Source organism: Saccopteryx bilineata, chromosome 2 (assembly GCF_036850765.1).
Source record: "Saccopteryx bilineata isolate mSacBil1 chromosome 2, mSacBil1_pri_phased_curated, whole genome shotgun sequence".
Classification (NCBI taxonomy): Eukaryota; Metazoa; Chordata; class Mammalia; order Chiroptera; family Emballonuridae; genus Saccopteryx; species Saccopteryx bilineata.
The window spans coordinates 378407547-378419088 of record NC_089491.1 but is presented as its reverse complement, the minus strand read 5'-3'; the positions used below and the strand labels follow the sequence as shown (position 1 = coordinate 378419088).

Here is an 11542-nt window from a genome sequence, read left to right as displayed (position 1 = left end):
AGGACCTACTGTGTGCCAAGTGTACATGTACGACAGCTCACTACCAGAGAGCTCATAACATAACCAACGACCAGATGGCAAACTAGCAGGGCAGTCCTCGGCCCAGCTGGCCCCTCTGGGAGAAATAGAGCAAAGCACCTTCTTTCGTGGGTCTGCAGGCTAGCACCAGGCTGTGCAGCTCAGTGAGCAGAGCAAGGGCTGGGCTTCACCACCATCCTCGCCCTCGGCAGCCACATCTGTGCAAGACACAAACTGCACAAGTTTTTACTACAGCCTATGTGGAGCTGCAAGAGATATACATAAGTGTGGAGATGCTTGGGAAAGCCCAGGAAAGGGGCCAAATAATTCTGGCTGGAGTTAGGAATGAGACAAAAATTCTACTGAGAAGGTGACCATTAAGCTGGACCTTTAAGGATGGGTGGGAGTTCACCAGGTAGAAAGGGAGGTCCAGGCAAAGGCAATAGCCAAGGTCAAAGCATGGGGGTGAGGAATCTCAGCCTGTCCGGGGCAGGGAATGGTGACTGGGCAAACTGGAAGGGGACCTACCCCTCCCTTGTTCTGGTCTCCATGCCAGCCCTAACTGAACATAGCTTAACTGCCAACCAGAGTTTCTTCTCCTGGACTGTGAGGTGTAGGACAGAGAGGGCGGCTTATTCATCTTCTGTGGCCAAATGCTTTATCCAGTGTCAATAATTATAACAGTAGTAATAATTAACAGGTATTAAATATTTACAGTCAAACGCTGTGCTAAGTGCTTCACATGCATTATCTCATTTCATCGTCAAACAACTTTGGAAATAAGTGCTATTGTTAATCCCGTTTCACAGACCAGGATGCTAAGGTTTGGGAGAGGCTAAGTAACGTGCCTAAGGTCATACAGCTATTTAGTGGTGCAGCTAGGACTGGACTTCAGGTCTTTCTCACCGCAAGTCCCTGTTTCACATGGATGGATGGATGGATGGATGGATGGATGGATGGATGGATGGATGGATGGATGACAGGGTGGAACTAAGTGAAGAGAGTCTTGAATACCATATTGGGGCGCTTGAACGTTGTGCTGTGGGGCAATGGGGAGACATTGGAAGACTGTCAGCAGGGAGAATCAGGCCAGGTTGGGGCTTTAGAGAGATCATTTTGACAACAGTGGGAAGGTAGTTTATCACTGACAACTTGAGCAGAAAGCCATTTTTCTGGCAAAACCCAATTCTCACTCGCAAGGAGCCTTCTTTCCCTGAGCATTGTGTTAGTTCTTTCAGGGCGAGGCCTGTTTTTCTACACACACAGGAGGGGTTTGGGTGGAGGGGAGCAGAGCGAGTGGACTCAGTGAATGGAAGGGGAGACAAGAGCTGAAATACTGTAAGTTCTGGGGAGAGGCCTCTTGCAGGGGAGCAGAGCACCAGGACGGAGGAGCTATATAGTTCCCCTCCCCACTTCCAAGATGACAAGGGCCCTTGGGACTTCCAGCCAGGAAGCTGGAAGCACCAGGTCCCACACACTGCCCCATTGTCCCCCTGCCACCAGAGGGAACGCAGCCAAAGGTGAGGCCGCTGTTGCATCAGAGTGCTAAGCCCTGGAATCAGATACTTGGGTGGCAGCAGTGGGTGGAAGAGGTCTGGTCCCTCATCTGAGCGTCCTGATATCATTGGCCTTTCCAGCCAGGGAAGGAGGGCAGTCACAAGAAATGTCCCTGGGAGGTCAGATAAGCTGAAGGAAGAAGCTGGGTAGCTGGAAGGGCAAGGAACAGGTGGCGCTTTCCTCACCTACTGGAGAGGAGCCAGAGAGAGGACTGGGCCTGCTGGAGGTGACATCTTCAGGCTGAGAGGCACTCAGAGGGTCTCAGCACAGAGCAGCACTCACCATGCTGTTCTGCTTCACCCCGCTTCTCCTGATGGGGCTGTCTGCATGCACCGTGGCAGGTGACAAGAAACTGGCACTTGGCGGTGCTGAAGCAGGGTCTTGGGTAACCCTGACCCTGGAGGTAATTTGGGGGAAAGACAGGGATGCTGCATGGTTGAGGGGGCGGAGGGTCCCCTCCACGGCTGCCAGGAGAGTGGGCTGTCCACTGCGAGGCAGGCTGCCTGACTCCCTGTGTAGGCAACCTCAAGGCTATGGCCCCTGGCCCAACTGGGCTCCAAAGGGACACATGCCTATGGGGAGTGACACAGAGAGAAAGAGAGAGAGAGAAAAGGACAGAGAGAGAAAGATTTCATATAAATGTCCTAAATGCTTCATAAATATTAATAACCCATTTAATTCCCATATCAACTCTACAGGGAAACTATCAGTTCACAGATAAGGAGACTTAGGCACAGGAAGGTCAAGCAGTTTGTTCAAGGCTATGTACCTTTGAAAGCGCAACTGCATACCTTGCCCAAGGTCTGATTCTGTACATCTGGGCATCAGAGGACATTTTCCAGAATTTCGAAGGAGCAACTTGGGACAGGCTCACTGTTTTGTCTCACGTGTAGAAATTCTCATTTCCCGACGAGTACTGCTTTGTCACTCTTCTACTAGACTGACTTGAGTACTGTCAATGGGGAGAAATCTAGAGTTTAGAGACCTCGCACCTGCGTCCTACCCCCATCTGGTACGGGAGACAGAGACCCTGGCCTTGGGGAGCTTCCACTCAGCTAGGGGAGAGAGACCAACAGACCAGAGACAGCAGGACCAGGGCTCAGGGAAGGCTTCCAGTGGGCGGACCGTGGGGCAAGGCCAACCTGGCTCCTCCCAGGCCCAGGATGGTGAGGACACTGGGGCCACAGGAACAGCCAGCGAAGGAACCGCCATTCATGGTGGGTTGGCTCCCTAGTTTGTCTGAACATGGAAGTGTGCAGTTGAGAAGATAACAGAATGGGGAGGCCTGGGTTCAAGTCTCAGCTTCTCCACTAAATGTGTGTGACCTTGGGAAGGTCACTGCTGCTCTCCAGACATCAGCTCCTTCACCTGTAAAATTGAGGGAGGGGGAATTATGGAGTCTGTGCCAAACATCAGGAGGCCTGACCCCGGCACGGGGCAGACTAGTGTGACGGGAGCTCTCTATGCAGCCACAGGGGAAACATCAGCTTCAACTAGTGGGCTTTCTACCCGCAAGCACCTCACCCTGCAGCTGGTCTACTGCTCATTCTCCTCTACCCTCGTTCAGCTGGTCTCATCCTGCTGCCCGAGGCACCGGGCTTAGAACACAGGACCATTAACATGAGTGAGGTCACAAAAGGAATGGAGGCACTGTCAGGGACTATACGATCACCTCCCTAGCTCTCTGCGTGCCCCTGCCCGCAGTTATCCTTAGAGAGAGTGATTTTGGTTAAATGGATGAGGAGGGGGATTTGAGGGGGACAGAAGTCCTTCCCCAGTGAAAGGGAAGGATGTCTCTAAGATCCCCTCCCCCGAAACCCAGTAGGTAAGAGAAAGATGAGTCTTATTTAATTTATAAATAGACATTCTCCCCAGCTCCCATGCATTTGACAGCTGCCTTTTACCAAGGCAAAGTGGTTTTCATGAGGTTTTTAGAAATGGGTCCAAATCTCCAAAGAGACTTTTCCGGTTTCTGGCCAGGCTAGGCGACTCCAGCCTGAGACAGCTGCCCCAGCCACTGATGTCCTGGGGTGGAGACAGATTGGAAGTGACTGAATTAGTCCAAGTCTAAGAAAAAAATCCACTCCTACTCCTGAAGGTTGGGACAAAATGAGCTATGAGAGGCTCAGGGGCTTCCTCTGCACCCTAGCTAGGTCCCTGCTGGTTCCTGAGGGCCCAACACTTCCCCGGGGGTACTGGGGAAGGAAGGGGAAGCCCTGATCCCACCCAGGTCCCAGGCTCTTGGCCAGTGGCTTCATCACTTTGTTTGCCTGTATTCAGCCTTCCTGACAAAGGAGGCCCCATACTCTGCCCTCTCCCCAGACTGTCAGGGAAAGGGGAGTGTTCTGCATCGCACACGTGCTGGGCTTCGGAGTCTACCAGGTGCTGTTTCAGACACTGGGCATGCAGAGGTGGGAAGGTCTAATGCAGGGGTCCCCAAACTTTTTACACAGGGGGCCAGTTCACTGTCCCTCAGACCATTGGAGGGCCAGACTATAAAAAAAACTATGAACAAATCCCTATGCACACTGCACAGATCTTATTTTAAAGTAAAAAAAAAAACAAAACAGGAACAAATACAATATTTAAAATAAAGAACAAGTACATTTAAATCAACCAACTGACCAGTATTTCAGTGGGAACTATGCTCCTCTCACTGACCACCAATGAAAGAGGTGCCCCTTCTGGAAGTGCAGCGGGGGGCCGGATAAATGGCCTCAGGGGGCCGCATGTGGCCCGCGGGCCGTAGTTTGGGGACCCCTGGTCTAATGAATGTCACCCACTGATACTCTCCCCCTCTTAGGAAGAGCTAGAGAGGGAGAGAATTTTGGCCAAGGCTAACAGAGGAATGAAAACATTAATCCACAGCCCTTTCAGTTCTGTGGTCCAGAACTTTCACCACATTAACTCAAGAATAAAAAGGTGTTTGCCCAGAGTAGTGACCTCCACCCCAAGCCACATGTCATGGTACTGATAGGCCCAGGCTTTAGGGCAGGGTAAATCTGGGACAATGGTAGAATGCCTGGGGAAGAGAGGAGACCAGAGTGGGGTTGGAAGAGGAAGCAGTCTCACCTTGCCTACTGGGCGCCCGCCTTGAGGTCATCGGCTGTCCCCCCTTGGTCTATGTGGGAGACATTTCCCAAGATGGAGCAGAACCCGGGCTCTGGAGCCAGACTTCACCTGAGTTTAAATCCTGGCTCTACCAATTCCTATGTGATCTTGGGCAAATCACTTAACCTCCATAACCCTCAGTTTCCCCATCTAGAGAATGGGAATAAATCACAGTCCCTGCTTCATAGGGAGGTTGTAAAGAGTAAATGAAATTATGACTATTGTCTTGGAGCCTCTGAGGCAGATGATTTGGCTTCAAGTTCTTGCGCCATTTCTCATTTCCAAGCTGGTGATCTTGGACAAACTATTTCATCTCTCTGTGCCTTGGCGCTTTCATCTATAAAATGGGTCACCAGCCTGACCTGTGGTGGCGCAGTGGATAAAGCCTCGACCTGGAAATGCTGAGGTCGCCGGTTCAAAACCCTGGGCCTGTCTGGTGAAGGCACATATGGGAGTTGAAGCTTCCTGCTCCTCCCCCCTTCTCTCTCTCTCTCTCTCTCTCTCTCTCTCCTCTAAAATAAATAAATAAATAAAAAATAATTTAAAATGGGTCACCAGCCTGACCAGGCAGTGGCGCAGTGGATAGAGCGTTGGACTGCAATGCGGAGGACCCAGGTTCGAGACCCCGAGGTTGCCAGCTTGAGCGCGGGCTCATCTGGTTTGAGCAAAGCTCAGCTTGGACCCAAGGTCGCTGGCTTGAACAAGGGGCCACTCAGTCTGCTGAAGGCCCCTGGTCAAGGCACATATGAGAAAGCAATCAATGAATAACTAAGGTCTTGCAACAAAAAATTAATGATTGATGCTTCTCATCTCTCTCTGTTCCTGTCTGTCTGTCCCTGTCTATCCCTCTCTCTGACTCTCTTTCTGTCTCTGTGAAAAAAAAAAAAAAAAAAAGGGTCACCATTTTATACTTAATAGTACTTACTTCACAGGATTTTGGTGAGGATTAAATGGAATTAATGTGTTAAAGTGCTTAGAACAGAACCCAGAACATAGTGGGTGAAATGTTGGCCATTAATTATTGGTAGGGCACGGTGTTGTGTAAAATATGCAAAGGGGCCCAGTGCCAGCACAGAGCAAGTGTTATTGACACGGTCACTGCTCCGGCTGCCCTCCCTGTCTCCTCACCTCCAACTCTAACACTCTCTGCTTTTTCAGGACACTGTTGTCCCCAGCACTCAGCTCCAGTTTCAGGAGGCAAAGAGGGGCCAAGCGAGGCAGTTCTTTGGTCTGATGGGGAAGAAGGTGGGAGGTGAGTGACAAAGGTAGGCGGGTGCCCATTGGAGGAGTGATTCTGATGGGAGGTGAGTGACAAAGGCAGGCGGGTGCCCATTGGAGGAGTGATTCTGATGGGAGGTGAGTGACAAAGGTAGGCGGGTGCCCATTGGAGGAGTGATTCTGAGTGGGTTGTTACCCCAAGCAGGATTCCTAGCTTAAAACCCAGGACTGAGTTCCTTACTCCAGGCCAGTAGGGGTCGCTCATGCGATGAGGTGGGTACAGTGTCCATATAATTATCATCCAAACCTGGGCACTTTGGAGAGTGTTCATTAGGCCAGTAAACCCTGGCGCACAGCCTGACCTGTGGCGGCGCAGTGAGTCAAGTGTTGACCTAGAATGCTGAGGTTGCCCGTTTGAAGACCTGGGCTTGCCCGGTCAAGGCACACAAGAGAAGCAACTATGAGTTGATGCTTCCCGCTCCTATCCCCACCTTCCTCTTTCTCCTCTCTCTCTAAAATCGATAAATAAAATCTTTAAAAAAACAAACAACAAAACCCTGCCTGACCTGCGGTGGCGCAGTGGATAAAGCGTCGACCTGGGCTTGCCTGGTCAAGGCACATATGGGAGTTGATGTTTCCTGTTCTTCCCTCCTCCTCTCTAAAATGAATAAATAAAATCTTTTTTAAAAAAAAAGACCTGGCACACAGGGTAGGGGCATTGAGCCCCAAAGAGCCATGAACCCTCCTCCCTCACCCAGCCCCCATGGAAGTGGTACAGCCCTCATTCCTTCTTCTCTGTCCCCCAGGAATACCCCCTATCCAGCCAGAGAGAAAAATGGGTAAGTGTTGTCCAGACGGCTCCCTCAGCATGCTCCCTGGGGAGGGTCGAGTTGTCCTGACCTCTAACAAGTGAGAAAGGTGGGGGGAGGAGCTCTGGCCACACACGCCAGGCCAGCATTGCCAAGGGTGGGGCCAGCGAGGTTTGGCCACATGCTCGGCTTCCTGGCCGCTTCCTCAGAGGGGTGGTCTGTGCATGCCTAGAGAGCAGGTGTAGGGATAGGAAAAAATGAGATGGTTTCAGTTCTTCCAAAGATTCAAAACTACCTTGGGTAATTTTTACCTAAAGCCCAGGAAAATTTATTAACTAATTAATTCATTTCCTATCTTGCGCCTTCGAGGATCTTAAAAGTGCAAATCTGAGCAGCCAGTGCCCTGCCAAAAACCCCTTGGTGAAAAGGGAAAAACAAAACCAAAAAAAACCCAACCAACCTTGACCCACCCTCCCCCGACCACCCCTCACCCTTAGAGCTCTCAGGATCACGGGCAATGCCCTAAGGACTCAGCACATCCCCAGGGCTACCTTCGTTGACTTGACTCCTAGCCCATCTCTCCTTCCCTGACCACCTTCCCTGCCGATATGGAGCTTGTCTCCAGGGCCTGGGCATGATGCTGTCCTTGGCACACCACACTGTCCTGCTGGGTGACACAGCTGGGGTCCCTAGAGTGGGAACCCTCCCACAGTCAGGTAGCGGATCAGCCATCTCCTCTGTATCCACAACACCCACCAGTTTCTATAAAAGGTCCCCACTAGGTGTTTGTGGAAGAAAGGGCAGAAGAGAGGGAGAATGGAGAAGAAAGAAGAAGGAATCAATGAATGAATCAGTGAAAATATGAACCAATCCATGGTTTTTCCTCAACTCCTAGAGTGATTGAAAAATGACTCCATTTATGAGTTCCCGCCCCTGCCCTTGTGTCCCAAGACAGCCTTCCTCTGCTGCACTTTCCCCTCTTTCTTCTCTCTCCTCTCTCCATTACCAGGGCATCGGCGAGGACAGATGGTCCAGGACCTCCCAGGCAGGACAGGACCATCTACTGAAGGTAGGTGAGAGTCTCTAGTGGATTGCCAGGGCATCCTGAGGAAGTTAACCAGACACTTTTCTGTCAGTCTCCATGGTGGGGCCCACACAGCTGGACAGACAGAATAGACTCCCCACAAGCCATTAGGCAGAGACCCCCGCAGAAGAGAGCAATTGAGGTACAGGGAGGTGATCCCTTTGATGATCCAGGCCTGAAACAGACATAGCCTGGAAGCCGCACTCTCTCCACCCTCCACACACCCAGGTTCACTCTGTCCCCCTCTGTCAGGGCCAGCTAAGGCCACAGAGAATGATGTGGTTTCCCAGATCCTGTAGCGTCCCTCTTGTTCCCTCACTAATTGTTTATCATTAGAAAGTTTTGCTGTTAGTCTTTTTTTAGAGGTGGTTTTTTTTTTAGATTTTATTTATTCATTTTTTTAGAGAGAGGAGACAGAGGGAGGAGCAGAAAGCATCAACTCCCACATGTGCTTTGACCAGGCAAGCCCAGGGATTCGAACTGGTGACCTCAGCGTTCCAGGTCGACACTTTTACCCACTGCGCCACCAATGGTCAGGCCTAGTCTTTTTTTTTAAATATTTTATTTATTGATTTTTTTTTTTTCTTAAGAGAGAGAGGAGAGAGAAAGAGGAGGGGGAGCGGGAAGCATTGACTTGACTAGTAGTGGTTGCTTCTCGCATGTGCCTTGACCAGGCAAGCCCATGGTTTCAAACCTGCGACCTCAGTGTTCCAGGTCAACGCTTTATCCACTGCCATAGGTCAGGCATGCCTTTAGTTGTTTTTTTTTTGTTTGTTTGTTTTTTGTATTTTTCTGAAGCTGGAAACGGGAGGCAGTCAGACAGACTCCCACATGCTCCCGACCAGGATCTACCCAGCATGCCCACCAGGGGGCGATGCTTTGCCCATCTGGGGCGTAACTCTGTTGCGACCAGAGCCACTCTAGTGCCTGAGGCAGAGACCATGGAGTCATCCCCAGTGCCGGGGCCATCTTTGCTCCAATGGAGCCTTGGCTGCGGGAGGGGAAGAGAGAGACAGAGAGGAAGGAGAGGGGGAGGGGTGGAGAAGCAGATGGGCGCTTCTCCTGTGTGCCCTGGCCAGGAATCGAACCCGGGACTTCCACATGCCAGGCCGACGCTCTACCACTGACCCAACCGGCCAGGGCCCATGCCTTTAGTCTTAAGATGTTTTCTGTCTTCAACAATTGTAGCCTGACCAGGTGGTGGCACAGTGGATAGAGCGTCAGACTGGGATGCGGAGGACTCAGGCTCGAGACCCTGAGGTCGCCAGCTTGAGCGCGGGCTCGTCTGGTTTGAGCAAAAGCTCACCAACTTGGACCCAGGGTCGCTGGCTCGAGCAAGGGGTTACTCAGTCTGCTGAAGGCCCGTGGTCAAGGCACATATGAGAAAGCAATCAATGAACAACTAAGGTGTCGCAACAAAAATGTAAGAAAAACAAAGAAACCAATTGTACAGAAGTGTAAATCACCCTGGGAAGGGTAACACTCTAAGCAGTTATCAACTAACACCACACCCCAATAGGTCCAAGGCTATGTAGGTCTCAGTAAATGAAAAAGCATGAAAGGAGACAAGTGACTCAGTCTCAGGGAAAGATCAAGAGCTCAACTAGCCATCACAAGCTGAGGGGCGGGGGTGCCCCAGCGGGTCAGAGATCCTGAGCTCCAGCAAGCCTTCGGTAGTGCCTGGCCTCTGCCCCAGGAGCGGCAGACTTCTGGTCCCCTCTCCCACTTTCCTAACAGAGCACCTACTCCTTCCAACACAGGCTTTTCGGAATAAAGATGGGGAAGTCCTCTATTTCTCCTTGAGATGTTTTGTTTTTCCTAAGTGGTTAAGCCATTCCATTCGAAGTGCCATGGAAATCACCCCAATACTGAAATGGAAATGAATGTCCCTCATGCCCAGTGTGGGCAGGAACATTAAGTCACTTTTCAGGAACGGAAAGCAACTTGCCCAAAGACACACAGTGAACTGATGACAGAGCCAGGACTAAAAGCTGTGTCTCCTTTTCCTTGTCCAAGGCACTTTTCACGTCCCCAGGAAGGCCTTTGGGATTTTAATACTGGATTAGCACTTCTCTTCCTTTAGATAGGATAACTGAGGGTTGGCTTTGTGCATGCTCTGGCTGAGCAGAGGAAAATAGGGCAGACGAGCCTGTAATTTGATCACCCTAGATACCTACATCTGGAGAAACATGAGTTAGGGAAATGGGGGGTCTGGAGCGGAGTGACTAGGGAAGTCCTCTAAGGGTAGAGGAGCAAGACTCCCCTAACCACTGTCCCTTCCCAGGCGGAGGATGAGGACCACGGGTCAGAGTGAGAGCCCCCACCACGTGCTGCCCAGAGGATGAAACCCCTTCCCCACACCCAGGGCTTACAGCTGACCAGTCAGCCGGACCAAGTCTCCCCCACTGTGTGTGTCCTGTGCTCAACACTGCCATGTCCCCGCAGGCTCGCAATGAACTCAGCGGGGTTCCTTCCAGGACCTGCGGTCTCAAGCAGCGGTCGGTGGTGCATAAATGTGCAGTGTCACAACCCCAATCTGGAGCAACTGTGTCCCCCCTCAGCACTCGGAGCTCTTATTTCACGGCATGGCCGGATTGACTCTCACCCCTTATTAATCTCCTGTGCCCAGAACATAGTAGAGGCTCAATAAATGAATGAACACATGGCTTCTTCTCCAGTACTGGGCAGAGGGCAGGAACAGCCGGACTCTGCGTCCTGCCTAGCCCCTTGTCACATCAGCAGGCCAGAAGGCCCTTTCCAGAATTGTAAAGGGCAATACTAAACAGCCCTGCTCCCTACCCTTGGGTGGGCAAACAGGTCTGCAACACAGGTAAGGACGACAGCCCCAGCCTGAATGCAGACATCCCTCCCTACCCACTGTCATGATCTCAAGGACCCAAATCCATGTGTCTTCTGAACTCCCAAGCCCTTCATCAATTTTCTTGTATAAGTAACTGCTTTGCTGTCAGGACACAGGAAATCAGTCGTCCCTGAGGACTCAAAAGAGCTCTAGAGGAATGAAACACTTTCCACCCTCAGGGAGATCCCAGCCTGATGGGAAGACCATTGTCCCTGCCCCGGTGGTTGGTAGGCAGGTGAGACACAGAGGACCCCAGGATGCTTAGAAAGGGGCACATCAACCAGAATAAAACCCAAGAGGGCAAACTTAGGTACTGACCATCAAGTTGTCGGGAGCTTTGGGGGGTTAGCAGTAAAGGAGGTTCATTAATTCACTAAGCTATATAACTCTGTGTCTCTCTCTAAAAAGAAGGAATTGGGTTATAAGTGTTTTAGGGGACCTGAATCTTGGGGGGAGAGGGTGTGGCACTAAGCTGTTTAAAAGGATGGCAAGATGGGAAAGAAGGAGGCATTGGTGGAGAGGGCAGGCCTTTCACCCGGTACCAAGGATTTTAGACAAGCCCAGGCCATTTAAGGAGCCAAATGATGCCAGCACAACCAGCAGGATCCTTCTCTTCAATCCGTAAGGAAACAATCTGTCTTAAGACTGTTCATCGTAAGCTCTGAATAAATCTCAGGCTTCTTTTCTCTAGAGATGCTCACACTTTACCCATGTCCAGTGAGAAATACAGGAGTGGGAACAGCACAAACCTGCTCCCAACACAACTGTAGAGTTTCCTGGTCACCGAGCTTCTCATTCTGTCTACTGCTGACCTGCCGACCACCAGGCATCCCCGCCGTTCTCTCCCCTCACCCTGCCCCACGCTCTGGTCAGTCCCAAGAGGTG

The 11542-nt window shown here is 51.2% G+C and overlaps 1 protein-coding gene across 1 annotated transcript; it reads left to right on the top strand.

Annotated features, from left to right (window-relative positions):
* Nucleotides 1–1696: 1696 nt before the first annotated feature.
* Nucleotides 1697–11307, top strand: TAC4 (tachykinin precursor 4). Its single transcript, XM_066255504.1, has 5 exons — nucleotides 1697–1978; nucleotides 5845–5938; nucleotides 6711–6743; nucleotides 7723–7782; nucleotides 10243–11307. Exons 1-5 carry the CDS (start codon nucleotides 1859–1861, stop codon nucleotides 10251–10253), a joined length of 318 nt encoding a protein of 105 aa, XP_066111601.1. The 5' UTR covers nucleotides 1697–1858; the 3' UTR covers nucleotides 10254–11307.
* Nucleotides 11308–11542: the final 235 nt, after the last annotated feature.